Here is a 25,979-nt window from a genome sequence, read left to right as displayed (position 1 = left end):
AACTTTAAAATGTGTAGTACAGTGGATGTGGACAAAGCAGGAGAAATTGCCGTCCGCACAGCAGGGGAACAGCTGACGTTACCGAACCCCAATAACACGGCAGCAAGTGTTGACTGTGCAGACAGCACTTCCGAGCGCCAACTGGCGGTGCTGGAGCCCAGGGATAAGAATAAAAACAGAGAGGAGCCAGAGGTGTAATTGGAGCAAGTTTTAAATAAGTAGCACAGTGAATATGGACAGAGCAGGAGAAATTGCCGTGAACACAGCAGGGGAACAGCTGACGTTACTGAACCCCAATAACACCGCAGCAAATGTTGACTGTGCAGACGGCACTTCTGAGCGCCAACTGGCGGTGTTCTAGCCCAGGGATAAGAATGAAAACAGAGGAGCCAGAGGTGTAATTGGAGCAACTTTAAAATGTGTAGTACAGTGGATGTGGACAAAGCAGGAGAAATTGCCGTCCGCACAGCAGGGGAACAGCTGACGTTACCGAACCCCAATAACACCGCAGCAAATGTTGACTGTGCAGACGGCACTTCCGAGCGCCAACTGGCGGTGCTGGAGCCCAGGGATAAGAATGAAAACAGAGGAGCCAGAGGTGTAATTGGAGCAACTTTAAAATGTGTAGTACAGTGGATGTGGACAAAGCAGGAGAAATTGCCGTCCGCACAGCAGGGGAAAAGCTGACGTTACCGAACCCCAATAACACGGCAGCAAGTGTTGACTGTGCAGACAGCACTTCCGAGCGCCAACTGGCGGTGCTGGAGCCCAGGGATTAGAATAAAAACAGAGAGGAGCCAGAGGTGTAATTGGAGCAAGTTTTAAATAAGTAGCACAGTGAATATGGACAGAGCAGGAGAAATTGCCGTGAACACAGCAGGGGAACAGCTGACGTTACTGAACCCCAATAACACCGCAGCAAGTGTTGACTGTGCAGACGGCACTTCCGAGCGCCAACTGGCGGTGTTGGAGCCCAGGGATAAGAATGAAAACAGAGAGGAGCCAGAGGTGTAATTGGAGCAAGTTTTAAATAAGTAGCACAGTGAATATGGACAGAGCAGGAGAAATTGCCGTGAACACAGCAGGGGAACAGCTGACGTTACTGAACCCCAATAACACCGCAGCAAGTGTTGACTGTGCAGACGGCACTTCTGAGCGCCAACTGGCGGTGTTGGAGCCCAGGGATAAGAATGAAAACAGAGGAGCCAGAGGTGTAATTGGAGCAACTTTAAAATGTGTAGTACAGTGGATGTGGACAAAGCAGGAGAAATTGCCGTCCGTACAGCAGGGGAACAGCTGACGTTACCGAACCCCAATAACACGGCAGCAAGTGTTGACTGTGCAGACAGCACTTCCAAGCGCCAACTGGCAGTGCTGGAGCCCAGGGATAAGAATGAAAACAGAGGAGCCAGAGGTGTAATTGGAGCAACTTTAAAATGTGTAGTACAGTGGATGTGGACAAAGCAGGAGAAATTGCCGTCCGCACAGCAGGGGAACAGCTGACGTTACTGAACCCCAATAACACGGCAGCAAGTGTTGACTGTGCAGACAGCACTTCCGAGCGCCAACTGGCGGTGTTGGAGCTCAGGGATTACAGTTCAGGTGGTAGAAACATGAACAGAACAGGAGACCTGGATACTGTTGCCAACCAATTATTTATTCTGGAAGAGGACTGGCAAATTCATGAGAGATCCAGGCCTTGTTCATTTTGAGAAAAGTAAACCGGTCAACGTTATCAGAGGATAGTCGCATGCGACGGTCTGTTAGTACACCACCTGCGGCACTAAAGACGCGTTCCGATAATACACTAGCAGCAGGGCAAGCTAGCACCTCCAATGCATACTGACTAAGCTCTGGCCATGTATCCAGCTTACAGACCCAAAACTTGAAGGGAGAAGAGCCGTCTGGGAGTACACTAAGAGGGCAAGACATGTAGTCTGTCACCATCTGACGGAAACGTTGCCTCCTGCTGACTGGAGCCGTCTGTGATGGTGTAGACATTTGTGGCGGCGGGGACACAAAACTTTGCCACATTTCGGCCATAGTGGTCTTGCCTTGTGCTGAGGCGCTGCTTCTGCTCCCTCTTTGTGCAGAGCTTCCTCCACTGCCTCGACGCACTGAGCTGCTTTGTAAAGCACTAGCAGCACTGCTCTCGGTTGGAATGGAGAACATGATGGAATGCACCAGTGCGTCTTGGTACTCCCGCAGTTTACGCTCCCGGTTCAACGGTGTTATGAGGCTTTGTAAGTTGTCCCGGTAGCGAGGATCTAGAAGGGTGGACACCCAATAATCAGCCGTGTTGAGAATGTGGGCGATGCGGCGGTCGTTTCTCAGGCACTGCAGCATGAAATCAACCATGTGCTGCAGACTGCCAACTGGCCAACAAACGCTGTCCCCTGCTTGAGGCGTGATCTCTGCCTGCTCTGCATCACCCCACCCTCGCTCTAGATACTGACTACTAGAGCATTGTGTACCTCCCTCCTCTGGACAGATGTCTTCCTCATCCATTGACTCCTCCTCATCCTCCTCACAAAGTGTCCCCTGCCTAGGCCTTTGTGAGGAACCACGTTGCGCAGACTGTAGAGAAGCAGATGGCATTTGTGACTCCTCATCCTCCACCTCTTCCAAAACCTCGTCCCTTAGTGCTTGCAGTGTTTTTTCAAGCAGGCAGATAAGGGGGATAGTCATGCTGACTAGTGCATCACCTGCACTCGCCATCCGCGTGGAATAATCGAAGGCAAGCAAAACGTGGCAAATGTCCTTCATAGAGGCCCACTCAGTGGTGGTGAAGTGTGAACGGCGCGCACTGCGACTTGTTTGCGCCTGCTGCAGCTGGTACTCCATTACTGCTGCCTGCTGCTCACACAACCTCTCCAACATATGTAACGTTGAATTCCACCTGGTGGGTAGGTCACATATGATGCGATGTTCCGGAAGACGTAATCGGCGCTGCAGAGCTGCAATGCGTGATCTTGCATTGCTGGAACGCCGCAAGTGAGCGCACTCTATGCGGACCTTGTGAAGCAGTGCATCAAGATCCGGATAGTCCCTCAAAAAACTCTGCACGACCAAGTTGAGCACATGTGCCAGACATGGGATGTGAGTGAGGTTGCCTAGGCCCAGAGCTGCCACCAGATTTCGGCCATTGTCACACACTACCATGCCTGGCTGGAGATTCGCTGGCACAAACCACACGTCGCTCTGCTGCTTGATGGCATTCCAGAGCTCCTGCGCTGTGTGGCTTTGATTCCCCAAAGAAATTAATTTTAATACGGCCTGTTGACGTTTGGCCACGGCTGTGCTCATACCGGTCATCATAACAGGTAACCGTTCACGGGTCGATGTGGAGGTAGACCGTGACGGCTCCTGCAGCGCTGATTCAGAGGAACTGGAGTATGAGGAGGAGTCAATGTGTACAGACTGGATTCCTGCAATCCTTGGAGTTGGCAGAACACGTACAGCGCCACTCTCAAGATTTGTACCCGGCTCCACAACATTTACCCAATGGGCAGTGAGGGAAAGGTATCGTCCCTGTCCATGCTTACTGGTCCACGCATCAGTGGTCAGGTGGACCTTGCTACTGACGGCGTTTTGTAGCGCATGTTTAATTTTTCCCTCCACATGATGTTGCAGGGCAGGGACGGCTTGCCTGCTGAAATAAAAGCGGCTGGGCACGTTGTATTGTGGGACTGCCAATGCCATAAAGTTACGGAATGTGTCAGTCTCCACCAGCCTGAATGATAGCATTTCAAGGGTCAGTAGTTTAGCAATGCCAGCATTCAGAGCCTGTGCTCGGGGGTGGTTTGCCGAGTATGGGCGCCTTTTCTCCCATGCCTGTGCTAACGATGGCTGTAGACTGGCCTGGGAGTGTGAGGATGACTGGGAAAGTGGTGCTGTGGGTGGAATTACACTGTGTCTCTGTACAACAGTGCCAGAGATTCTTCCATGGCGATCCTGTGAGGAAGCCGAACCAGCTGTGTTTGAGCTGGAGGAAGAGGCTACAACACGAGCTGAAGAGGTGGTAGGTGGCGCTGTAGGTTGGCCTAGGTCTTCAGTGTGTTTTTGTAACTCCACCACGTGCTTGGTCCGCACATGTTTCCACATATTTGTGGTATTGAGGTTGCTGACACTTTTCCCTCTTTTCACCTTCTGATTACACAGCTTGCATTTGACAAAGCAAATGTCATCTGCAACTGTGTCAAAAAAGGACCAGGCACTGCAAGTCTTTGGATTTTGGAAGAGCCATGCTCCTAATGGGTGCCGAAGTGGAGGCTACAGGCAACCAAGTCTGCCCCCTCCCTCTCCCTCCTTTTTGGGCCGTTCGGGGAATCTCTTCCTCAGAGCTGCTCCCACCACCTTCCTGTCCCTCACGCCATGATGGGTCAAGGACCTCATCATCTACACCAGAGGTCCCCAACCGCCGGTCCGCGGACCAGGACCGGGCCGTTGGGGTTTTTCAGCCGGTCCGCGGCGCCGCTGACAGCTAGCTCCGCGGCCCTGCGCCTGGTCAGAGCTCGCTCTGTGTGGATTTATAATGTTTTCTGCCATAGCCGTGACAGCTCGCAGCTCCCGGCAGAGAACATTATGCAGGACGGGGTGGGGCGTCGGGCGGGTCTTAGTGACGCAGCCCTCCACAGCACAGCATGGTACCTGTTGTACGTCACGGGGCGGGTCTTAGTGACGCGGCCCTCCTGCACAGCATGGTGTGTTCCTGACGGGGTGGGGCGGCAGGCTCTCCTCACTGACACGCCCCCGGCAGAACATGTTATGTGGGGCGTGCTGGGGCAGCAGACTGGCTTCAGTGACGCGGCTCCCGGTACCGGTGTTCAGTGTGTAGCGCTGCTAAGCAGCAGCGCTGTATACACTGACGCTCAATGTACAATGCTGCTACTTAGCAGCGCTGTACACCGAGGTCCCGCCAGCATCCTCCCCATACAGCTCCACCCCTCCATAACCCCACCCCCATATGACCAAAGCCCCGCCCCCACCCCCACCGGGCCATGGAAAACTGGTCTTGCTTAAAGCCGGTCCCTGGTGCAAAAAAGGTTGGGGACCTCTGATCTACACCACCCTCTTCAAACAACTGCTTCTCCTGGGTAGTCTCGACAGCACAGTACGCACCAGAAAGTGGCACCTGAGTCTCATCATCAGATGCGTACTAAGGTGTGCTGCTGACCATAGGCACTGGCCCACCCGCCTCTTCAGATTCAGAGAGACAAAACGGTTGTGCATCACTGCATACTACCTCTTCTTCAAATTCTAGAATTCTGCTTGGCTGGCCCCCTCTTTCCAAGCCAAGAGATTCAGAGAACAGAAGTAGAGATGGCTCCTGTCCAGGGCTCTCTGACTGCCTGGGCAATTTGGCAGGTGGTGAAGAGACAGATGGGTGCTCTTCAGTGCTCAGGACCTGAGAGGATCTGGAACTAATTGAAGTCGATGCGTTAGCTGCCATCCATCCGACAACGGCTTCGATTTGGTCCTCGCGCAGCAGTGGGGTACGGCTAGCTCCTACAAAGCTGCGCATAAAGGACTGTTCCCTGGTAAAACTGGGGGATGCTGAGTCACTGGTGCCCGCAGCAGGCACAGAATCCCCACGTCCTCTCCCTGCAGGCACAGAATCCTCACGTCCTCTCCCTGCAGAAACTCCACGACCACATGCCTTACTCCCTGCCTTCTTCATCTTGGTAGACTGATAAAGATAGGCAGAAAAGTACTAAGGGCTTAGTGTGCTTATTCCTGAACAGCTGCTAACAGGTATAAGAAACACTAATTTTATAAAGTGTGGACTAGACTTTAATATGAGCTAATGTGGCCTACACAACTGTAAAGTGGAGTGTTTGGTGAACTTTATTTAGGTTTTTTTTTGTCACAAAAAGACACTGGATGTGCCTAAAGATGTAATAACGATAGTATCACAAACTTTTTGTAGCTATTACAGTGTAGGAAGGTAACCTACAATGCAATAGATGAGGCTGCAAAAAATAGGCTAATACTAATCTGGCTGGGGCTGCAGGGCCCAATGCTGCAGAAAGGCTCCTCTATCTACTCCTATATAGTGTGTTTGGAATCAATTTAGCTGAATACGGATGGAACCACCACACTAATAGGAGATATCAGGAAAAATTATGAATTGGCAATAAAGGACAATGTATGAAGCAGTGACACACACTGAGTGCACTACAACCAGACGGGGTTGAAGCACACACTACAGGGTGAGCTGCACTCACACACAGAGACCTTGCAGACAGCGGTGAACAGTACAGATGCAGAGCACTGTGCACTAGCGCTGCAAGACCAAAAAAATTTATCTATCTACTCCTATATAGTGTGTTTGGAACCAATTTAGCTGAATACGGATGGAACCACCACACTAATAGGAGATATCAGGAAAAATTATGAATTGGCAAAAAAGGACAATGTATGAGGCAGTGACACACACTGAGTGCACTACAACCAGACTTGGCTGAAGCACACACTACAGGGTGAGCTGCACTCACACACAGAGACCTTGCAGAAAGCGGTGAACAGCACAGAGAACTGTGCACTAGCACTGCAAGGCACAGCGATTTATAAAGTAGCTTGGGTAAAGCAGTATAGAGCAAATAGGTAGCTAAAACTGTCCCTCAGAACAACAGCGTCCTATCCCTAACTGAATTCACAGCAGAGTGAGCTCAAAATGTCGGCGGCGGCTTTTATAGTGCATCATGACATCATTTCAGCAGCCAATCACAGCCATGCCATTAGTTAAGATGCCTACATGCCTAACAGGATGTGCCCACACTTCTTAGGATCCTCATTGGCTGAATAAAATGAAAATGGCTCATTGCATTATGGGAACTTCCGATTCCGGTATACGATATTGCAAAAGTATCGGAATTAAGTATCGGAATTCCGATACCGCGAATATCGGCCGATACCCGATATTTCAGTATCGGAATGCTCAACACTATTAATAAGTTATTCATGGTTGATGGAATTTCTTCAATTGGATGTGTTAAAAAAAACGCCATGGGCGCATGGTCTGAACATACCACAGCTAATAGGCAGGGGAGGAAGCAAAGGAGTATACAGACAGGATGGCGACTGATTCTTCTGTGAGGAAAAGCATATTTTTATACAGGTGAGGAAATGTTTTATCTCACAGAAAGCAGCAGCAGCTGTGATCCCGGTGCTGTCCTGTCTGTATACTCTTTTGTTTCCTCCCCTGCCCAGGAGCTGTGGTATGATCAGACCATGTTCCTGTACGGTCAGACACAGCCATTACACAGTACACAGCATGGGCACATTTATAAGATTATCTCAGCACAGGAACATTTTTTTTTTAACCCATCCAATTGTGGAAATTAATTTTTATTCCAAGGTTTATTGATTAAAATGTACGGTACTTTGTTCATGAGACCAGCCTTTTATAAAGCTTACCAGCCATGAATTCGTTCTGATATGCCTTTAATGACACCTTTATTTAGTTTTATATGTATTATTAGCTAACGTTATGTTTTTTCTTTGTAACTTAATAGAGTCTTGAAGCACAAATTAAGAAGGATTTGGAGGAAAATGAATCTCTAGAACAGCTGCGTGTCAAAAGTGAGGAAGAAGTGTGTGAGAAGAACAGAATCCTAAGTGAACAGAAAGCAGTATGTGCTAAATGATTTTTTGGTTCTCCTTATGTTAAAATATTAAAAATTTGATCAATTTAAATTTGCACAAAAAAAAGACTTGTTGTAGGAGTAAGGCTATGTGCACATGGCGCCTTTTAGATGCTGTTGCTACCACTGAGTTTTCCCAGGCAAAGCCGCTTCAAAAGACTGCCGGCTGTTGTTTTCCTGAGCCAGCTTCGCCTTCGTACTTGCAGTGGCTCCGCCGTCGGTGGAAGCCGTCTGAAGAATGAGCTTATCAATTCTTTTAACCACTTAAGGATATCTGAAGTGACGTAAGACAGAACATGTACTCAGCAATGTTGTTTTATGGGACACTTTTGTGGCATGCGGAATCTGCTACAAAAAGACGCCGTGTGCACATAACTTTAAATGGCTTTTTTTTTTCTAAGAAACCATTCAGCTAATGCTAAATGGGTGATTTATGATACATTAAATCTTCCAGATGATCAATGCTTTGGAGTCAAAGATCAAGTCTTTAGAACAAAGATTAGCAGAACTGTCTGAAGCCAATAAACTAGCAGCAAATAGCAGCTTATTCACTCAGCGGAATATGTGAGTATCAAAAGCATATTGCTTGTTCAGTACTGTAAGGTTTTGCTGCATTTCCCAAATTTCATATTAATTTCTGGTTTTAGGAAAGCCCAAGAGGAGATGATATCAGAACTAAGACAACAAAAATTTTACCTAGAGACTCAGGCTGGAAAAATAGAGGCCCAGAACCAGAAGCTTGAAGAACAGTTAGAGCGGATTAATAACCAGGACCACACTGATAAGAACCGGCTCCTGGAATTAGAGACAAGATTACGAGAGGTAAAGAAGTATTGCGAAACTTATGTCTTGTGGTTAAACGGAAATCTCAGTTCACGGATTTTAAAAGGTTGTCATTAGCTTTCTAATAGATGTTGTTTTTTTTTTTCCAGCAAACAGTGGGATCCTATGTAATAATTTAGTTTTTTAGCGTTATTACCATTGTTGAATAGTGAACTGTATTGCATATACAGCATTTCTATATTACAAGTCTTTTATTGGAATTCAGTTGAAATGATCTGATTCTGTTTTCTGTCACCAGAATCTGCAGCCGCGCAAACTGGCAGCATAGCATCATGACATGTCTGCAGAGCTGAGCCTTTATATGAAAGTGCACAAAATATTATTGTGCCTATGGACACTAGCTACTAAAAGAGACAACTGGAAATACACAGTTATGAGTCCTCTGTATTCATAAGGAAACATGCCCTATCTCTATCTCATCTGATGTATGGGGGCCAAGAGATGCATAGGGCACTTGGAATTTCAATGACTGATCATTTTGTTTTTCAAGGAGATAAGCCACTTTTCAGTGGCTATCTCTTCTCTCCCCATTGAAAATACATGCATGGTCAGCTGAGCTGAGCGCGCATATATATGAGTGATTTAGGCAAGATAGCTGTCTGCCAAACAAACTTGGCCAGCAGGTACCTTGTGTATGGCCAGCTTTAGTGGATATTATACTGATAGCACAATAATTTGACTCCCCATTTGATAAAGTAATTGAGCAGATTTTTTCATGATAATCTACTGCCCTTAACCTCTTTCCGAAATATGATTTACATGTACATCAAGCATCAGGTCCCATTCTTTGAATTAAACTCAGTAGCTGAGCATGCATCATTGCCGGCAGATGCAACCTCAATCTCTGATCGCTGCATTTAGTGCAGATAAACCGGGGGGTGCGACCTTCCACAAGCCCACCAGACTCCCCTGCAACATGATTGTGGGTTGCTGATAGGTTGCAATGGCAGCTAGGGCTCTATTGAACAACCCCCAGTCCGTGCCTGCCACAACAGTGCTCCTATGAAGACCAGCCTGTGTCATAGAAGACAATGATTTTTAGCATGTGTTGCTTTATATATTATAGATTGGGCAATCCCCTAAGAAATCTAAAAAAAATACAGAAAAAAAAAAGGTTTTGAAAAGATAGAAAATAAATATAAAGAAATAAAAGAAACCAAAACATACCATATATTTGGTATTGCCTCGTTCGTAAAAGTATGACCTATCAAAATATAAAATTAATCCATGAAAACGTTACGGGTCTTGGAAAATGGCAACATAAGCATATTTTTTTTTTTTTCACCGCTTAATTGATTCTATACTTTTAGTGTCACCCTGATTGTTCTGACCTGAAGACTAATATTGACAAGGTATTTTTACTGCACAATGAGTGCGGTAAATTGTGGAATTGCTGGGTTTTTTGCACAATTTTATGGCACCAGGAGTTTTTTTTCCCCCATTTGTCAGTACACTGAATGGTAAAATGAATTGTGTCATTTAAAATTACCGCTCGTCCCGTTAAAAAAAATAAAAAAACAAGAAACAAGCCCTCATGTAAAATAAAAGTTATGGCTCTTGTAAGAAAAGGAAAAAAGAACGAAAGCGCAAAAAGGTCGGGAAGGCAAAGTCTTGTGCTAGAATCACTCTGAGGAAGTTTTTAGTGTTCATTATTATGCTGATGCTAATTTTGACTCTTGCAATCAACTATTTCCTAACTATTCAATCAGTACTGTTTTAAGAAATATGTTGTATTGATGGTTTTCCTATTTTTCTCATGTAGATTAGTCTGGAACATGAGGAGCAGAAGCTTGAGTTGAAGAGGCAGTTAACAGAGCTGCAGCTGACTCTACAGGAGAGGGAATCCCAAATTGCCTCTTTACAGTCTGCACGTTCTGCTCTAGAAAGCCAGCTGCACCAAGCGAAAACTGAATTAGAGGACACCACTGCAGAAGCTGAGGAGGAAATACAAGCCTTAACGGTACAATAAACCCCCAAACGTGATGTCTTTTCATTTACTATAAAATTCAATATGACTTTGTAAATCTTTTCTTTTGTTATTTTTTCTTTTTCAGTCGCACAGAGATGAGATCCAGCGCAAATTTGATACTTTACGGGACAGCTGTTCAGTGAGTTATAATCATTTTAAATCATCTGTTCTATTATCGTGATGGCTCAATACAACAATGTATAAAACACATCCTTTTTTTTTTAATTGCAGCCTTATTACCTGTTCATCCGAACACTGAACTCAGTTGAGGAATATATAATCAATGCTCTGCTAGCACACTTGTTTTGCAACTTTTTTGCCCATTTTCCAGTTCTGTGAATTTTCTTAAAATGGGAGCAACTTAGTAAAAGAGGTTGTAACCATTTGCCATTCTAGAAATCTACTATGTTTCCCAGATTTTATTTTTTGGCACACACAAAATAGTTCAGTGGTTCTAGATAAGACCCTCCCAGTGTGTAACTTAGTTCTAAAGAGAACCTATCACTAGATTAATGATGCCCAAACCACGTGCAACATGACTCAGAGCCTGGCCGCTCAATTGCAGCTGAATATATTTTACTCTAAAACTCTACGACGTCTCAGAGAAAACATAGTTTGAAAAGCCGGACGGGAACTAACTGGAAAGACGTTACTTGTTTGGTACTTCACCTGGCCGGCTTCTTCCCGCACCGCTGCAGTTGATTGACACAGCTCTCCGATGTATGTGTATAGTGACATATCTGTCAATCACCTAAAGCAAGGTGGGTAGAAGACAGCTGAGGACAGCGCCAAACTAGTCAAACTCGCTCCCTATAGCACCTGGCTGGCATTTCAAACTATGATTTCTCTGAACAGTCGCGGCTTATCAGAGTAAAACATACCTGGATGCGATCATTTTAATAATGCTGCACAAAAGCAGGGGGGCTGGTCACCTTTAAAAGGAATCTGTCAGCAGGTTTTTGTTATGTAGCCTGAAGACAGCATGAGATAGAGGCTGAGACCCAGAATTCAGGATGTGTCACTTGTCAAAGTCCTGCTGCTGTCTACTAACTGTGAAGGATTTATCACTAAGAGATTAACATTGCCAGATTAGTCTGGCAATGCCCCCTCTTGTGATTAGCACCTCACTGTCTATAGACAATGTACACAGAGCCTGGTGGGGGCGGGGTTAGCTTTCTCAGCTCTGCTTCATTTTAAATCTAAAAGTTCTGATTGTGTGAGAACGGCTGCACCCAGTAATCTAAGTGATACATCATTGGAGTCAGCTTCTCTTTCCCTACATCATGCCTTTAAAGAATTTTTCACACTGAAGTTTTATTACCTATTCACACTGATCATGAAAATAAGTCTCTATCCCCTTTCCTCCTAATGTTCTCTCCATTCATTTGGGACCCCTGTTTCATCCCAGTAAACATACATTTTTTTCAAGCATCCTGTGGAAAATGGTTACAGACTTGAGATGCCTGTAAAGAGCCTATCTTTACTTGCATGATCACGGACTGGCAGGCCATGCTGTATTACAATCTGCAGGTGTGGGCTGTACATGCACATTTACCAATGAACATAATCACTTTTTCACAGTGGTTACTTATATTTTCTCCAGAAAGCTTTCTTTTTGGTTTTCTGCTTTTACAATTGCATTCCATGGAGGAGTTTGAAGAAGTTGCATAAAGTTTAATAAAATCGTTAGCAAATCTTTTATATATTAGCATTGCTAGAAGTACATAAGGAGGGTAGTTTATCAGTAGCAAAGAAGCACTGTGTGAATGTAGCCTGGAAGCTGCTGTTCATCTTTGCTGGTCTGTAATTTGCTTCTTTGTGACTAGAGATGAGTGAACTCGAACTTTACAGTTTGGGGGTTTGTACCGGACACCTAGTGTCCAGTACCAAACTCCGAACATGGACTTCTGCCATAAGTCTGTTTCAGTGTTCGGAGTAAGTTCGGGTCCCCATTGATTTCAATGGGGTTCGGGTGCAGTTCTGGTATCCGAACTGAACTTTGGACTAAAGCCCGGTTGGGTACCAGAACCTGAGCTTCCACGAGTCCGCTCATCCCTATTTGTGACATGATGATTTGTTGTGTATCTAATTTCATGTATCTGATATATTTTTTAATCTTTTTAGCAACCATAGTGAACAAAATGTTCCAAAGCACATGTGACAAATTACTTCTGTTGTTCTAGTGCATTTCAGAGTGTTTTTACATATGACACAAATATATCACAGTGATGCCACTTTTCACATATAAACTAGTTATTTGTGAAGAAGAGGGCATTTCCATTGCATTTTTTTTTGGTGGAGTTATAAAAATTACTGCAAAATTTTTAACAGTTTCTATAAAAATGTTTCTGCTGCACAAAGATGTAACAAATGGAAATGCACCCAAATTCTTCTTCGGTGGTCACAATAAGATACAGTCTGAATACTCTTTGTTTGCAGGTTCTTACAGACCTAGAAGATCAGCTGAACCGTATGAGTGAAGAAAATGCAGAGCTGAACAATCAAAACTTTTACTTAACCAAACAGCTGAATGAGGTCTCAGGAGCTGCGGAAGAAATAGTACAACTGCGCAGTGAAGTGGACCACCTACGGAGAGAAATTACTGAGCGGGAGATGCAGCTTGCCAGTCAGAAACAGGTAGAGTCTTGTCACTTTTTCAGTGTATGGGCAATGCACTAACATATATTCACTTCACATACTTTGCCTTATATTCATTTTTTGCCATAGAAAAGTGTCTGCTATTACTTAAACAGTGAGATGGTATGCCAAAAAATGTGAATTATCTATCAGTTTTGTATTACACTGCATTTCTACTCATACACTTATTTGGTCAGCACTAGAGAAGAAACTGCTTAGGACAAATGCTTCTGCCTAATGATACTGTATTTGAATGGAGTGATCGCAGAAAAAAAATAATTGGCTATTATTTTAAGAAAAATATGTCCGCTTCTTTTTAGAGGGGCTCTCCACCTTGCACAATCTCTACTTGCTAGAAAGGTGTGTTGAAGATATGGTAATCACAAAGTGTTTTCTTGCCTGGGACCCAATGGGGAAACATAGCCTACCACTGGGCAAACTAAACATTACGATGTTAGGGCTCATTCAGATTTCTGTTTTTCACGTAGGAGTTGTATATGTGTTTTTTACAGACAGCACTTGCACCTAGTATAGTTAATGGGGCTGTTCACATTTGCGCGATCTCCGCGCAAAATCGCAGATCGAATTTGATCCGAGTGTCATATCAAAATCAGCAATGCAAGTCTGTGTCTGTGAAAAGAATCACACAGCCCTTGGATGCCATCCAAGGGCTGTCTGTTTTTCACAGAGTGCTAGGTAGGAGAAGGTAGAGACTTTTTTTTGTTTTTCGCCCAAGAAAAACTGATGAAACTCTGGACAAATTCACCAATGAAACTGGAAACTTTTTTCATATGTGAAAAAAAAACACCTACGTCTGAATGAGCCCTTAGACAAAGGATTTCAGTGTAGTGCAGGGATAGATTCAACAAAAAGAGAAAAATGCTGTTTGTAACTGCTCTCTACTATGGTCAAGAGATGAGGATTCGAATGAAGGGCCCCTCCCTATATTAACTCCACCCCATTAGGACAACTTTTATTTTAAGTTTTAACACCATATGCATAGACATTAAGGCCTTAACTTTATAAATTAGGATTTGTGAAAATTAATTTTAAAAGATGTACTGTGATAATTACAGACCATGGAAGCTCTTAAAACCACATGCACAATGCTGGAGGAGCAGGTAATGGATTTAGAGGCACTGAACGATGAGCTCTTAGAAAAGGAACGTCAGTGGGAAAGCTGGAGAAGTTCACTAGAAGACGAGAAGACACAGTTTGAGTGTAGACTCCGAGAAGTGCAACGACTTCTGGATACTGAAAAGCAGGGCAGGTAAAGGCCTAGTAATTTTTTCTTTTATACCTTTCTATTTGTTCTATGCATAGACTTTGTGTCACTGGACATTTAGCTTATCTGCAGCGCAGCAAACTATAAAAACATGCTGATCCTTATTTGCATTATTGGTGACATGCTCCAGTTCATCATAGACTATTCTAATTCAAAGCACCTTTCATACACCTCAAAGGGGTTCTCTGGCCACTCAAAATTTTCCCCAAATATGCTCAAGAGTGGCATAAAATAATAAATGAAGTAATGTTTAATCTCCAAGCTGCTAACTTTCTTTTCCACTGCTTTTGGGACGCCTCTGGTCCCTTTACTTCCTGCTTTGCTGCTGGTCAACCCCTTTAACATGAGCATATGTTATACAATGCTTTACTATAGCCAAAAAGAAAAAGTCTGTGGTATATTTTTCTAAAATATCCTATCCAAGGAGTCACTTGCTTCTTGATCTATTTTTCTCTACTATTAGCTGTAGTCTGGGACTGTAACTTTGGGTTTAAACTCGACACTGACCACTCTCCACAAGGAGAGATGTTACCCCTTAGACCCCTGTCATAATTCTCTAATACAGCCATATCAGATCTCTTGCTTTGCACTGAGGAGGGGCAACACCTTAAAACATATGTCTGCAAATTCTGGTTTGGCTTTTATTCTGAGTCGTCTGATAAGGCTCGTTATCGGGCCGATATTGACTTTTAGGGATGCTACTTCCAATAGGTGGCACTATAAGTCTCTTTACACTGGCATGTCAGGCATGTCACTCTCCACAAGGAGAGACATTATCCATTAGACACTGGGCACTGAAGCATTTTTCATGCATGCTTAGTTTCTTCGCTGCTTTTATCCGTCGGAATAAGTAGATTAGGCGGTAGTGATTTCTTTTAACATTTGTACATGTCTAGACCAGTGACTCTTTTTCGTGGCCTCCTTTGATTTATTAGCAGTCACAACTCAGTAGCAGACGGGAGTGAAAGTGATGTGTATTCAGACTGTAAAAGCAGGAAGATTATAATTCTGTGAGGTTATTATTGGCTCATAACGTTCAGTGTCTCCTGCTCTGTACCGCAGTTGGCGCCAAGCGGAGAGACAACATCTTACAGGCTCTGGGCTAAATAGGTACTTCTCTTTTTTTCTTTTTCTATGAAAAAAAATGGACACCAGAATTTACATTATTATTTATGATTCCAGCACTGCTTTACCTGGAGCAAACCTTTTCATACATACCATTAGATTTGCTGTCTTTTAATTTACCATTTTAGCATTAACATCATCATCAAATGCATAAATTGCTATTCCAAAGTATCATGTAAGTGATACTAGCAAAAATCCAAGCCAGGTCATGCAAACTGATTCTGTAGATTATTCCAGTGCTTCTGATATTTTTATAGTTGTCCAAACAAGATAAAACTCTATTCAGAGTTGGCCCTTACAATTGAGATATATATTTTGATTTTTGGCACTCTCTCTCTGCTTTTATCTTGTTCTTATAGAAACAAGCTCTTTTCTTTTTTTAAAAGTTTTCTTTAAACATAGACTCAGTGGCATTAATATAGCTTTAGTGATACATAAAGGTGCATTAAACAGAGCTGCAAAATCAAAACAGATAGAATTGAGCGAGAACAGTACAAGTGAGCAAATGTGGTATTACAGGCCATAACTGTAGTGGGTCGTCACTGATAAAAGCCAAAACTGTTATGAAATATGGCACTTAAACTAACTTCTAGATTTTCTGTGAATACTTTTATGCCCAAAAATGACAAAAGTAATTCTAGGAGTGATACCTTTATTGGCTAATCATAAAAAAAAATGTTTGCAAGCTTTCAAAGCACAGAGGCTCCATCTTCAGGCAGGTTTACAAATGAATTACTGAGACAAGAGCACAACATTTAAGAGATATTACGAAAGGACATTTGTGCATAGGGTGGATGGGGTGATGCTTCCTACATATAAGCCAAGGAAATCAAATTAAGGTTTTTATTACAAATGGAGAGGTGGTGGGAGTGAAGGCTTAGTGATCTGTGAATCACGTTTTGTGGGGAGTTCGGACATAAGCACCCAAGTGAGCCACTGAACGGGAGCCTAATTGCAATTTTTACGCAACATTAGCCATCACTCCCCCCACCTCTCCATTTTGTAGCAAAAAGCTCAATTTGATTTCCTTGGCTTATCTTTGGGAAGATATGCACAAATGTCCTGTTATAATATCTCTTAAATGTGCTCTTGTCTCAGTCAATAATTTATAAACCTGCCTGAGGAAGGAGCCTCTGTGCTCTTAAAGCTACAAGCCTATTTTTTTAGGTTAGCTAATAATGGTATCACTCCTAGAGTACTTTTGTCATTTTTGGGCATAAAGATATTGACATCGATTTTTCATCATAATAGATTTTGTCAAAATTTATGTTCCAAATTCTTCAAAAATTGTTCGCATTGCATTGGCAATTTTTAAGTCATGAGGAATGTGATATGTTTTAATAATCAAATGTCACTGATTTTCTGGGAATCAAATTTGATTCTTGCATATGTTGTATTCACATACAGTGGGTACGGGAAGTATTCAGACCCCTTTAAATTTTTCACTCTTTGTTTCATTGCAGCCATTTGGTAAATTCTAAAAAGTTCATTTTTTTTCTCATTAAAGTACACTCTGCACCCCATCTTGACTGAAAAAAAAACAGAAATGTAGAAATTTTTGCAAATTTATTAAAAAAGAAAAGCTGAAATATCACATGGTCATAAGTATTCAGACCCTTTGCTCAGTCACTCATATTTAAGTCACATGCTGTCCATTTCCTTGTGATCCTCCTTGAGATGGTTCTACTCCTATATTGGAGTCCAGCTGTGTTTAAATAAACTGATAGGACTTGATTTGGAAAGGCACACACCTGTCTATATAAGACCTCACAGTGCATGTCAGACCAAATGAGAATCATGAGCTCAAAGGAACTGCCCAAGGAGCTCAGAGACAGAATTGTGGCAAGGCACAGATCTGGCCAAGGTTATAAAAGAATTTCTGCATTACTCAAAGTTCCTAAGAGCACAGTGGCCTCCATAATCCTTAAATGGAAGAAGTTTGGGACCACCAGAAGTCTTCCTAGACCTGGCCGTCCAGCCAAACTGAGCAATCGTGGAAGAAGAGCCTTTTTGAGAGAGGTAAAGAAGAACCCCAAGATCACTGTGGCTGAGCTCCAGAGATGCAGTAGGGAGATGGGAGAAAGTTCCACAAAGTCAACTATCACTGCAGCCCACCACCAGTCGGGCCTTTATGGCAGAGTGGCCCGACGGAAGCCTCTCCTCAGTATAGAGTTTGCTCAAAAACACATGAAGGACTCCCAGACTATGAGAAATAAGATTCTCTGGTCTGATGAGACGAAGATAGAACTTTTTGGTGATAATTCTAAGCGGTATGTGTGGAGAAAACCAGGCACTGCTCATCACCTGCCCAATACAATCCCGACAGTGAAACGTGGTGGCAGCATCATGCTATGGGGCTGTTTTTTCAGCTGCAGGGACAGGACGACTGGTTGCAATTGAAGGAAACATGAATGCGGCCAAGTACAGAGATATCCTGGATGAAATCCTCTTCCAGAGTGCTCTGGACCTCAGACTTGGCCGAAGGTTCACCATCCAACAAGACAATGACCCTAAGCACACAGCTAAAATAACAAAGGAGTGGCTTCAGAACAACTCTGTGACCATTCTTGACTGGCCCAGCCAGAGTCCTGACCTAAACCCAATTGAGCATCTCTGGAGAGACCTGAAAATGGCTGTCCACCAACGTTCACCATCCAACCTGACGGAACTGGATAGGATCTGCAAGGAAGAATGGCAGAGGATCCCCAAATCCAGGGGTGAAAAACGTGTTGCATCATTCCCAAGAAGACTCATGGCTGCACTAGTTCAAAAGGGGGCTTCTACTCAATACTGAGCAAAGGGTCTGAATACTTATGGCCATGTGATATTTCAGTTTTTATTTTTTAATAAATTTGCAAAAATTTCTACATTTCTTTTTTTTTTCCAGTCAAGATGGGGTGCAGAGTGTACTTTAATGAGAAAAAAAATGAACTTTTTAGAATTTACCAAATGGCTGCAATGAAACAAAGAGTGAAAAATTTAAAGGGGTCTGAATACTTTCCGTACCCACTGTACTTGGTATAAGGTACTGCTATAATGTTAGGCATCAAACATGTCACTGTTAGACTAGGAACCAAATGTGGCACTGTTATACTAGTCGTCCAGTCTGAACTTTTTGTAATTTCTAGGATATAGCTCCCCCTGTTGTTCTTTCTATTTCCTCTTAGAATGTCCACCTCATGTGTCCAGCAGCCCAGTCAGATTATATGAATTATCACACACACCTCAACATTGAAATTGTAACACCAAAAAGCAAATGTCATGGAATTATGGAAATTACAGGATCAATAGACTTGTTAATGGTAGGCAAATGATGAAAAAATGGGAAAAAAAATTCAAAACATCTCAACACCATGAAGAGGCCTTCACGTTCGAATGTGACAGCGGTCCTACTCCTGGGATTATGGTGTTATGTGGCATAATATTACGGTAGCTGGATGCCTCTAGTCTTCAGTTCAGTTGAGATACGCTAACAGCTTGGCATTACATTGATTTGGTGTCCAACGAGCCATTTTTCAACATGACAACGCCAGGCATCATGTTGCTTGTGCTACTGTGAGTGACCTGTGTGGCCTAAACATGATACCATAGCCTGCAGAGTCTCCGAACTTGTCTCCAGTCGAGCACATCTGGGATGTTGTGGTTCGACAATTGTAAAGGGAGCTGCTGGCAGCGGATCTTGATGATTTGTGTGTCAAAAGCTTGTTCAGCTTGGCAGAACGTTCCTCAGTTAACGATAAATAACCTCTTTCATATTTTGCCAACATGTGTAGTTTTGCTCGTGGTGCTTTGAAAATTTTTATTCCATTTTTTTCAGAATTTGCAATGTTGAGGAGTGTATGTGTATGTACAGTACAGACCAAAAGTTTGGACACACCTCATTTAAAGATTTTTCTGTATTTTCATAACTATGAACATTGTACATTCACACTGAAGGCATCAAAACTATGAATTAACACATGTGGAATTAGGCTATGTGCCCACGATTCCGAAATGAAGCAGAAAATTTCTGCAGCGTTTCTGCATCTCCCTTGCCAGAAAAAACGCATGCAGATTGTGCATGCGTTTTTCCTGCAGAATACACGCATATTCACATGCGTTTATGCATGCGGACTACAAGCACTTTCCAGGCGATAGCATCACTTGGAAAGTGCTTGACAACTAGATCACACTATATAAATCCATGCAAACAGCATGGATTTATATAGTGTGACCGTAAAAAATAAAGCTATACTTACCGATCCCCCACCGCGTGTGCTGCCGCTTGTGTTATCGCGCTCCTTCCGGGTTGCCGGCATATCGCGAGACAGCCTGCGGTCACATGACCGCGACGTCATCTCAGGTCCTGGAAGATAAGCGCTGCCGGCCGGCCCGCGAGAAGGTAAATATAAACTTTATTATTTTATTCTTTTTTTCACAGGTACAATGGTACCCAGGTCTGGATGAGAGTCTTCTCTCCTCCAGAACTGGGTACCATCCGCACATTGAAACGCATATAATCCGCGTGTACAAATGTACAGACATGGATTATATGCGTCTCAATGCAAGTCAATGGCGGCAATTCCGCTGCGCTTCCGCAAAGTTAATGAACATGCTGCGGATTTTTGAGCGCTGCCAAGTGTTTTTGATGCGTTTCCGCTGCGGAAATGCATGAAAAACGCATTGTGGGCACGCAGCCTTATATACATTTTACAGTCCTGACTTTTTTGGAACTGGGGCTCTGTGTGTGTGTACATATACAGTACAGACCAAAAGTTTGGACACACCTTCTCATTTAAAGATTTTTCTGTATTTTCATGACTAATAAAATTGTACATTCACACTGAAGGCATCAAAACTATGAATTAAGACATGTGGAATTATATACTTAACAAAAAAGTGTGAAACAACTGAAAATATGTCTTATATTCTAGGTTCTTCAAAGTAGCCACCTTTTGCTTTGATGACTGCTTTGCACACTCTTGGCGTTATCTTGATGAGCTTCAAGAGGTAGTCACCGGAAATGGTCTTCCAACAATCTTGAAGGAGTTCCCAAAGATGCTTAGCACTTGTTGGCCCTTTTGCCTTCACTCTGCGGTCCAGCTCACCCCAAACCACCTCGATTGGGTTCAGGTCTGATGACTGTGGAGGCCAGGTCATCTCGCGTAGCACCCCATCACTCTCCTTCTTGGAGCCTGGAGGTGTGTTTGGGGTCATTGTCCTGTTGAAAAATAAATGATGGTCCAACTAAACGCAAACCGGATAGAATAGCATGCCACTGCAAGATGCTGTGATAGCCATGCTGGTTCAGTATGCCTTCAATTTTGAATAAATCCCCAACAATGTCACCAGCAAAGCACCCCCACACCATCACACCTCCTCCTCCATGCTTCACGGTGGGAACCAGGCATGTAGAGTCCATCGGTTCACCTTTTCTGCGTCGCACAAAGACACGGTGGTTGGAACCAAAGATCTCAAATTTGGACTCATCAGACCAAAGCACAGATTTCCACTGGTCTAATGTCCATTCCTTGTGTTCTTTAGCCCAAACAAGTCTCTTCTGCTTGTTTCCTGTCCTTAGCAGTGGTTTCCTAGCAGCTATTTTACCATGAAGGCCTGCTGCACAAAGTCTCCTCTTAACAGTTGTTGTAGAGATGTGTCTGCTGCTAGAACTCTGTGTGCCATTTACCTGGTCTCTAATCTGAGCTGCTGTTAACCTGCGATTTCTGAGGCTGGTGACTCGGATAAACTTATCCTCAGAAGCAGAGGTGACTCTTGGTCTTCCTTTCCTGGGGTGGTCCTCATGTGAGCCAGTTTCTTTGTAGCGCTTGATGGTTTTTGCAACTGCACTTGGGGACACTTTCAAAGTCTGCCCAATTTTTGCGGACTGACTGACCTTCATTTCTTAAAGTAATGATGGCCACTCGTTTTTCTTTACTTAGCTGCTTTTTCTTGCCATAATACAAATTCTAACAGTCTATTCAGTAGGACTATCAGCTGTGTATCCACTAGACTTCTGCACAACACAACTGATGGTCCCAACCCCATTTATAAGGCAAGAAATCCCACTTATTAAACCTGACAGGGCACACCTGTGAAGTGAAAACCATTTCCGGTGACTACCTCTTGAAGCTCATCAAGAGAATGCCAAGAGTGTGCAAAGCAGTCATCAAAGCAAAAGGTGGCTACTTTGAAGAACCTAGAATATAAGACATATTTTCAGTTGTTTCACACTTTTTTGTTAAGTATATAATTCCACATGTGTTAATTCATAGTATTGATGCCTTCAGTGTGAATGTACAATTTTCATAGTCATGAAAACACAGAGAAATCTTTAAAAGAGAAGGTGTGTCCAAACTTTTGGTCTGTACTGTATGTATGTGTGTGTATATATATAAATATAAATATATATATATATACACTGTAACATACCTGGCAGCGTCCTTGCATGGTGGTCCATCTCCCACTGTGCAAGAGCGCGCACTTGATCTCCAGTCCAGAATGTCTCTCTGGCTTCCCTCCATGCTGTCTGTTTGTGTCTGTTTCTGCTGCTTAAGGGCGGCGCCCGATCACTTCCTGCTTTTTGTACCTGCTGTGGGTCACACCCCTTGTGCGTCCTCAGCCTATTGCTGTCTGTCACCTGGTATATAGCTCAGCTGCTCCCATCTATTCCTGCCTGAGCATTGTGTTTCATTCAGTGTGTGCTTGCAATCTGAAGGTGCCAGGTCCCGTTCTGTGTTCTCTTGTCTGCCTATCCTGGAGGCTGTATTTCCAGGCCTGTCTGAACACGCTCCTAGCCTGTTCCTCCTGCCTTCTAGGGGCCGATTACCTAGACCCGTTCCTGTATCTTGTCTGACCTGTCTGAACACGCTCCTAGCCTGTTCCTCCCGCCTTCTAGGGGCCGATTACCTAGACCCGCTCCTGTATCTTGTCTGTCCTGTCTGAACACGCTCCTTGCCTGTTCGTCCTGCCTCTCTGGGGGCCGTATTCCCAGACCCGCTCCTGTATTCCGCTGCAGTGTCGGTCTCCTCCGTACACTCAGTTCCAGTCTGAACTCTCTCCTATCCTTTACCTGTTTTGCCTCTATGTCCGTTCCCTTCCTTTTTCTGCAGAGTCTGAACTCGTACCTAACTCCTGCTTGTTGTCTCTGTACTCCCGTTTGTGAGTTTGTGGTCCACTCGCTACTTCTCTGCTAGTACCCTGTGGGTGTCTGGCTCTGCCTTTCCCTTCCTGTCTGTTCTGTGTGAACAGAGCCCTGTCCCCCCTACTCATCCTAGCCTGCTCTGACTCCTTTGCTCACCGCTCCGGCGGTTCTAGTCTGCTCTGACTCCTTTGCTTACCGCTCCGGCGGTTCTAGCCTGCTCTGACTCCTTTTGCTCACTGCTCCGCAGCCTTGCTCCGCTCTGACCCTTTTGCTCACTGCTCCGCAGCCTTGCTCCGCTCTGACCCTTTTGCTCACTGCTCCGGCAGCCTTGCTCCGCTCTGACCCTTTTGCTCACTGCTCCGGCAGCCTTGCTCCTCTCTGACCCTTTTGCTCACTGCTCCGGCAGTCCTGTCCTGCCCTGCTTCTGCCCGCTGCTCCGGCAGTCCTGTCCTGCCCTGCTTCTGCCCGCTGCTCCGGCAGTCCTGTCCTGCCCTGCTTCTGCCCGCTGCTCCGGCAGTCCTGTCCTGCCCTGCTTCTGCCCGCTGCTCCGGCAGTCCTGTCCTGCCCTGCTTCTGCCCGCTGCTCCGGCAGTCCTGTCCTGCCCTGCTTCTGCCCGCTGCTCCGGCAGTCCTGTCCTGCCCTGCTTCTGCCCGCTGCTCCGGCAGTCCTGTCCTGCCCTGCTTCTGCCCGCTGCTCCGGCAGTCCTGTCCTGCCCTGCTTCTGCCCGCTGCTTCGGCAGTCCTGTCCTGCCCTGCTTCTGCCCGCTGCTCCGGCAGTCCTGTCCTGCCCTGCTTCTGCCCGCTGCTCCGGCAGTCCTGTCCTGCCCTGCTTGTGCTCGCTGCTCCGGCAGCCCCGTCCTGCTCTGTTCTTGCCCACCGCTTCGGGCGTTCCCTCTCTACTGTGGTTGTCTACCGCATCTGCGGTTGGATCCAAAGATCTCAAATTTGGACTCATCAGACCAAAGCACAGATTTACACTGGTCTAATGTCCATTCCTTGTGTTCTTTAGCCCAAACAAGTCTCTTCTGCTTGTTGCCTGTCCTTAGCAGTGGTTTCCTAGCAGCTATTTTACCATGAAGGCCTGCTGCACAAAGTCTCCTCTTAACAGTTGTTGTAGAGATGTGTCTGCTGCTAGAACTCTGTGTGGCATTGACCTGGTCTCTAATCTGAACTGCTGTTCACCTGCGATTTCTGAGGCTGGTGACTGGGATAAACTTATCCTCAGAAGCAGAGGTGACTCTTGCTCTTTCTTTCCTGGGGCGGTCGTCATGTGAGCCAGTTTCTTTGTAGCGCTTGATTGTTTTTGCAACTGCACTTGGGGACACTTTCAAAGTTTGCCCAATTTTTCACACTGACTGACCTTCATTTCTTTCTTAAATAAAGGGAACACTCAAATAACACATCTTAGATCTGAATGAAATATTCTCATTGAATACTGTGTTCTGTACAAAGTTGAATGTGCTGACAACAAACTCACACAAAAATCATCAATGGAAATCAAATTTATTAACCAATGGAGGCCTGGATTTGGAGTCACCCCCAAAATTAAAGTGGAAAAACACACTACAGGCTGATCCAACTTTGATGTAACTTTGATGTAATGTCCTTAAAACAAGTCAAAATGAGGCTCAGTATTGTGTGTGGCCTCCACGTGCCTGTATGACCTCCCTACAACACCTGGGCATGCTCCTGATGAGGTTGCAGATGGTCTCCTGTGGGATCTTCTCCCAGACCTGGACTAAAGCATCCGCCAACTCCTGGACAGTCTGTGGTGCAACGTGACGTTGGTGGATAGAGCGAGACATGATGTCCCAGATGTGCTCAATCGGATTCAGGTCTGGGGAACGGGCGGGCCAGTCCATAGCTTCAATGCCTTCATCTTGCAGGAGCTGCTGACACACTCCAGCCACATGAGGTCTGGCATTGTCCTGCATTAGGAGGAACCCAGGGCCAACTGCACCAGCATATGGTCTCACAAGGGGTCTGAGGATCTCATCTCGGTACCTAATGGCAGTCAGGCTACCTGTGGCGAGCACATGGAGGGCTGTGCGGCCCTTCAAAGAAATGCCACCCCACACCATTACTGACCCACTGCCAAACCGGTCATGCTGAAGGATGTTGCAGGCAGCAGATTGCTCTCCACGGAGTCTCCAGACTCTGTCACGTCTGTCACATGTGCTCAGTGTGAACCTGCTTTCATCTGTGAAGAGCACAGGGCGCCAATTGCGACTTTGCCAATCCTGGTGTTCTGTGGCAAATGCAAAGCGTCCTGCACAGTGTTGGGCTGTGAGCACAACCCCCATCTGTGGACGTCGGGCCCTCATACCACCCTCATGGAGTCTGTTTCTAACCGTTTGTGCAGACACATGCACATTTGTGGCCTGCTGGAGGTCATTTTGCAGGGCTCTGGCAGTGCTCCTCCTGTTCCTCTTTGCACAAAGGCGGAGGTTGCGGTCCTGCTGATGGGTTGTTGCCCTCCTACGGCTCCCTCCACGTCTCCTGGTGTACTGGCCTGTCTCCTGCTAGCGCCTCCAGCCTCTGGACACTACGCTGACAGACACAGCAAACCTTCTTGCCACAGCTCGCATTGATGTGCCATCCTGGATGAGCTGCACTACCTGAGAAACTTCTGTGGGTTGTAGAGTCCATCTCATGCTACCACGAGTGTGAAAGCACAACCAACATTCAAAAGTGACCAAAACATCAGCCAGAAAGCATTGGTACTGAGATGTGGTCTGTGGTCCCCACCTGCAGTACCACTGCTTTATTGAGTGTGTCTTGATAATTGCCCATAATTTCAGTCTATTGTCTATTCCATTTGCACAACAGCATGTGAAATTGATTGTCAATCAGTGTTGCTTCCTAAGTGGACAGTTTGATTTCACAGAAGTTTGATTTACTTGGAGTTATATTCTGTTGTTTAAGTGTTCCCTTTATTTTTTTGAGCAGTGTGTATATATATATATAGAAAAAAGCAGCTAAGTAAAGAAAAACGAGTGGCCATCATTACTTTAAGAAATGAAGGTCAGTCAGTCTGAAAAATTGGGCAAACTTTGAATGTATCCCCAAGTGCAGTTGCAAAAACCATCAAGCGCTACAAAGAAACTGGCTCACATGAGGACCGCCCCAGGAAAAGAAGACCAAGAGTCACCTCTGCTTCTGAGGATAAGTTTATCTGAGTCACCAGCCTCAGAAATCACAGGTTAACAGCAGCTCAGATTAGCGACCATGTCAATGCCACACAGAGTTCTAGCAGCAGACACATCTCTACAACAACTGTTAAGAGGAGACTTTGTGCAGCAGGCCTTCATGGTAAAATAGCTGCTAGGAAACCACTGCTAAGGACAGGCAA

At 44.8% G+C, this 25,979-nt stretch overlaps 1 protein-coding gene across 8 annotated transcripts in view; it reads left to right on the top strand.

The window, feature by feature from the left end:
• The window catches only part of CIT (citron rho-interacting serine/threonine kinase), a 217,511-nt gene that overhangs the window by 114,327 nt on the left and 77,205 nt on the right, over positions 1 to 25,979 (top strand). For 5 of the 8 annotated variants that reach the window (XM_073673358.1, XM_073673347.1, XM_073673339.1 and 2 more), the window contains 8 exons: positions 7,518 to 7,634; positions 8,101 to 8,210; positions 8,294 to 8,468; positions 10,252 to 10,449; positions 10,544 to 10,597; positions 12,898 to 13,095; positions 14,172 to 14,365; positions 15,443 to 15,490. In XM_073673358.1, coding sequence (XP_073529459.1) covers positions 7,518 to 7,634; positions 8,101 to 8,210; positions 8,294 to 8,468; positions 10,252 to 10,449; positions 10,544 to 10,597; positions 12,898 to 13,095; positions 14,172 to 14,365; positions 15,443 to 15,490 — 1,094 coding nt within the window. The remainder of the gene's footprint in view (positions 1 to 7,517; positions 7,635 to 8,100; positions 8,211 to 8,293; positions 8,469 to 10,251; positions 10,450 to 10,543; positions 10,598 to 12,897; positions 13,096 to 14,171; positions 14,366 to 15,442; positions 15,491 to 25,979) is intronic. The other 3 variants (XM_073673362.1, XM_073673371.1, XM_073673351.1) reach the window with 1 other exon arrangement.

Source organism: Phyllobates terribilis, unplaced genomic scaffold (genome assembly GCF_046119375.1).
Source record: "Phyllobates terribilis strain yellow unplaced genomic scaffold, ASM4611937v1 Scaffold_1__5_contigs__length_1240528914, whole genome shotgun sequence".
In the NCBI taxonomy this organism is placed as follows: domain Eukaryota; kingdom Metazoa; phylum Chordata; class Amphibia; order Anura; family Dendrobatidae; genus Phyllobates; species Phyllobates terribilis.
The sequence above is the reverse complement of the archived record's forward strand: the minus strand, read 5'-3'. Positions and strand labels throughout refer to the sequence as shown.